At 59.5% G+C, this 5,063-nt stretch overlaps 1 protein-coding gene across 1 annotated transcript in view; it reads left to right on the top strand.

The window, feature by feature from the left end:
* Positions 1-2,450: 2,450 nt before the first annotated feature.
* The window catches only part of PFKL (phosphofructokinase, liver type), a gene marked incomplete at its 5' end in the record, with an annotated part of 22,755 nt that continues 20,142 nt past the window's right edge, over positions 2,451-5,063 (top strand). Inside the window, 1 exon segment of the mRNA XM_023521132.1 lies at positions 2,451-2,684. Within this exon segment, the coding sequence (XP_023376900.1) occupies positions 2,451-2,684 (234 nt within the window).

Here is a 5,063-nt window from a genome sequence, read left to right as displayed (position 1 = left end):
CACACACTCGCACACGCACACACACTCGCGTACACACACGCGTGCGCACACACACTCACTCGCACACACACTCGCGCACGCACACACACTCACACACGCACACACACTTGCGCACACACACTCACACGCGTGTGCACGAACACTCGCGCGCACACACACTCACACACACGCATGCGTGCACACACGCTCTCACACACACACGCTCACACACGGACACTCACACACACGTGCACGCTCACACACACACGCACGCACACACACTCGTGCACACACCACGTGGGATTCCTCCTCTGTCTTCTGGTTTCTGGCTGCTGTTACTTTGTTTTCACTTTTGAGGCAGAAAGTAGCGAACCTCAGCCTCTCCGCCCTCCCCAGTGTGCCCCTCCTCTCCCGTGGGCTGTCCCTGTCCCTTGCCCTGGCCCCAGGTCCGGCTGGCCACACCCAGGCCTTGGCTGCAGGAACACGGAGCAGCAGTTTGTAGGCCCCTCCTGGGGCTCTGACCCTCAGCCGAGCCCCAGGGGTCCTGGGGGCAGGTCTCACAGCTGAAGGGCAGGGTGGGCCCACGCCCTGATACTGCTCTAGAACCTTCTGGAGGACAGGGTGAGAGTCTCCAGGGAGTGTTCAAGGGCCTCCAGATAGGGCGGGGTGGGTCCGAGGCCTGCCTGAGGGAGTCCAGATGTGAGGGAGTCCAGATGTGACGCCTCCGACCCTCCGTTTCTTCTTCCGTGGGGTGGGTAGGCCAGGTCCTTGTCTAGGGCACAGGAGCTGAAACCTCGGTGTGCATCGAGCACTTTTCTTAGCCGACTGGGAAGGAACAGTGTCCATTCCCCCAGGAGCCCGAACTGGACCTGAGGGCTCGGCCGGCACGGGGAGAGTGCCAGCGGGGCGCCTGCCCAGGCCAGTCCTGGGCCCGCCTGGGGGCCTGGCCTAGGACGGAGGAGGGCAAAGGGGTGAGTGGGGAGAGGTGACGCAGCGTGGGCAGACGTTCTAGAAGGTTCCAAGGCTAGGAGAGGAGAGTCGTGTCTGTGAGGCTGACTCGAGCTGCTGACCAGCCCGGTCAGGGGCCCTGGGGCCTGCAGTAGGGCAGGGGCCAGGCGGGCACCGTGCCTGGGCTCTGTGCCCGATCCTAGCTTTCCACAGCCTGAGGTCGGCCATTTTACAGCTGCTCGCTCTGGGCAGTGCCTGCTGTGGTTTGCAGGCTATTTTCCTGCTTTTCTGTGCAGTGATGGTGGCGGTCAGGCAGGCTCGTGTCCTCGTGGCCAAATTCTTGACCAGACCAGGAAGGGGGAGGGACACGGCCTGGTGTAAGTTGTTGAAGGGAGCTCCGTGGTCCCCAGACTGGGGCCTCAGCCCTCCTGGGACCCTGAGAACCTCCCCGTTCTAGTCCCTGCAGGATGGCGCCTGCTCCTCCCGCCTGGCCTGGCGGATGGGCTGCAGGGACCTGCCATGCCCTGAGCCGGAACCGTCCTCCCTGGGCCTCACTGCCCTCCACCCCAGGGGTGGGAGCGCTTGCCCCACCCACCTCCAGGGGCCACAGGCCTGGGCGACAGAAGGACGAGGCTGGGGACAGCCCGAGGGGAGGAGGCGGGGGAGTAGTGCGCAGGCGGAAGCGGTGGCTCATCCCCTGCTTCACCGGAGGACGGAGGGCTACACGGAGGGGCGTGGCGGTGCCGCCACCAGTCACAAAATGCCCCTGTCCTTCCCAGACCATGTACAGAGCTGCTAATAGGGAAGGGTGGCCACGTGATGGAACAGTCAGGGCACCTGACCAGGTGCTTCTCACAGACGCAGTCCAGACCACTGGTGACTTATGTCATAGGCAAGCAGCATGTGGTCATCAGGGGATTCAAGATACAGCCACCTGCAGGGGCCGACACGTGTCCCCTGGGACGAGGACCGGCGCAGCCCGGCGCCGTGGGCCGGAGTGCCTGGAAGCTGGGCCACGTGGCCGTGGCACCGATGGCCACTCACGCCCCCAGCACTCAGGAACCCCATGTGCCTTCTCAGCCCCCCTGTTTCTGATGGTCCCAAACTGGAGACCTCCCACGCATTTGTCGTCAGTGGAGGATCATGAACTGGGGAGGGGGGTGCACAGTGGACTGTGGCACAGCAGCGAGCCCACACCCGGCTGCACACGTGACCTGGGGCCTCGCAGACACCAGGCTGGGTGAAGGGCAACGAGCAGACACTGAGCTGCCATTTCTGCGTCTAAGCGGGTTCCCGGGGAGGGGACGGCCCCGTGGGGCAGAGGGCTGCTGAGAGCTGGGTTTCTGTTCGTGGTCTGGGCCCAGTGACCTGGGCATGATTTCGAACACTCAGCAAGTGGCCACCTGTGACAGGAGCACTTTGCCATGTGAGTTACATTCAGTAACAAACAGTCTCGCCAGCCTTGCACAGGTGTTCTGGAAGGTCCAGCTGGGCATCCTGGCCTCTCCCTGGACAGTCCGTGACCACTGGCTGACCCCAGCTTCATCGCCCGAGGCCCTGGGGTGGGGGGCCTGCTTTCTGCCAGATGGGGTCTTGGCCAGGTCCCCAGTGCCTGCGCACAGACGCGGTGCTGTCCAGCTGCCGTGGGTGCGTCTCATGCCCGTGCTCCTTGGTTCCAGGGCTACGAGGGCCTCGTGGAAGGAGGCGAGAACATCAAGCCCGCCAACTGGCTCAGCGTCTCTAACATCATCCAGCTGGTAAGGCCGCGGTGGTCCCTTCCTGCCTGTGAGCACGCGTGTGTGCGCACAAGACGGAGAGATACAGACGCACACACGGATGCAGACACAGACACATGGGCCCGGCTCCAGGCTGCCGTGTCATCTGGCTGTCATGGGGTCGTGGAGTTGTGATGGCCCCCGAGAGGTCCACTCTCTGGTCCAGTTAAGGCTGTAAGGGAGGAGAGGACACTTGGGAAAGACATGGCACAGCATCCGAGTGGCCTCTCCGCTCCTGTCCTGGCTTCCACTTCATTGCTGCTCTGAGCCTCCCAGTGACCAAGGCCGGGGTCTCCCTCCCATTTCCTGAGCGGGGCCACCTTGATGGGAGCGGGGGTCTTTGAACCACGTCTCTCTGGGGAGATCCTTTTTTTACCATGGAGCTGGGATGGTGGTGTGGGCGCCTGTCACCTGTTCACCCCAGGCTGCCAGCTGACACCCAGCTTATTCAAGTGGCTAGTCATCATCACGAGCCACGAATGGGTCAGCGGGAGCAGGGGGCAGGCTGGCCTGGACCCCAGTGCCCGGAGTCTTGGTGCAGGTCTCGTCCAGGCATGGCCAACCCCCAGGGGGCCGCCCACCTTTCCTGCCCAGAGCAGATGTTGCTGGCCTGGGGGGTAGAGCAGCTCTGCCGCCCTGTTCCCGGTCAGTCCAGTGAGTGTGGACAAGCAGAGGGGCAGGACAGCCACTGGGAGCCCCCACCCCTCGAGGGGCACCACGGGGGCAGATGAGGAAGGGCTTGGGTTCTGCCTTGATGCGATGCCACTGGGCTGGCCCGTTTAAGCCTTGGGCCCCGCCTGGCAAGTCCCAGGAGCAGCACGGGGCAGGGAGAGGGCACTTCACTGGGGCCTGGCCGGAGCACCGTGGGCAGGCAGGTGTGTGCTGCAGGCAGGGTCCTCGGGAAAGCAGGGAGGGGCTGCATGGATATTGGCTCGAGCTGCCACAGGCATGTCCCTGTGGAGCTCAGAGCTCCCTGTGTCGGTGCCCAGCCGGAGGGCACGTGTGTGTGCCTTCAGTGTGCGTGTGAGTGTGTGTATATATATGTTTCTGTGTGTGAGTGTGTGTATGTATGTGTTTATGTGAATGCATGTATGGATGTGCTTGTGTGTGAGCATGTGTGAGTGTATGCATGTGTGTGAGCGTGTGTGTATGTATGTGTGGGTGTGTATGTGTATTTGCATGCGTGAACATGTGTGTGTATGTGTGTTTGTGTGAGCATGTGCATGCATGCGTGTGAGCGTGTGCGTGCATGCATGTGTATGTGTGTATATGTTTCTGTGTTTGTATGTTTGTATGTGTGAGTGTGTGTATGCATGTTTGTGTATATGGATGTTTTTGCATGTGAGCATGTGTGCGGTATGCATGCATATATGTGAGCATGTGTGAGTGTGTGTGTGAGCATGTGTGTATGTGTGTGTGTGGGCATGTGAGTATGTGTATATGTGTATATGTATTTGTGTTTGTGTGAGTGTGTGTATGTGAGCATGTGTGAGTGTGTGTGTGAGCATGTGTGTATGTGTGTGTGTGGGCATGTGAGTATGTGTATATGTGTATATGTATTTGTGTTTGTGTGAGTGTGTGTATGTGAGCATGTGTGAGTGTATGTGTGTATGTTTGTGTGTGAGCATTGAGTATGTGTGTATGTGTATGTATGTTTGCATGTCTGAGTGTGTCTAAGTGTGTGTATGTGTTTGTGTGTGTTTATGAGCATGTGAGTGTGTGTGTACGTGTGTGTGAGTGTGTGTGTATGTGTGCGGGTGTGAGTTTGTGTGTGCTTATGAGCATGTGAGTGTGCGTGTACGTGTGTGTGAGTGTGTGTGTATGTGTGCAGGTGTGTGAGTACGTGCATATGTGTGTTTGTGTGTGTACGTGAGCTTGTGTGTGTGAGCATGTGAGTGTGCATGTATGTGCGTGTGAGCGTGTGCATGCATATGTGTACACATGTGTATATGTATGTGTGTTTGCGTGTGTGAGTGTGCATGTATGTTTGTGTGTATGGACATTCTTGCATGTGGGCGTGTGTGTATGTATATGTGTGAGTGTATGTGTGTGTGAGCGTGTGTATGTGTATGTGTGGGCGTGTGAGTACGTGTGTGTATACGAGTTTGTGTGTACGAGCATGTGAGTGTGCATTTGTGTGTGTGAGAGAGACAGCAGCTCCTGCTCGTCCATCACGAGGTCCCCGGGCCTGATGGGTGGAATGTCCTCCTTATCACATTTGAGGAGAGACGCCCAGGGAGGCAGGTCACCTGCCTAGGCCTCTGGGGGAGGTGCTGGACTCTGCTTCTCAGTTCCGCCGGGTCCACCTGTCCCCTCCTGCCCAGGGCTGGTCCCTCCAGTGTCCCCGCAGGGCCCTCGGCT

The sequence above is a fragment of the Pteropus vampyrus genome, unplaced genomic scaffold (genome assembly GCF_000151845.1).
Source record: "Pteropus vampyrus isolate Shadow unplaced genomic scaffold, Pvam_2.0 Scaffold296, whole genome shotgun sequence".
NCBI classification, from domain to species: Eukaryota; Metazoa; Chordata; class Mammalia; order Chiroptera; family Pteropodidae; genus Pteropus; species Pteropus vampyrus.
The sequence above is the reverse complement of the archived record's forward strand: the minus strand, read 5'-3'. Positions and strand labels throughout refer to the sequence as shown.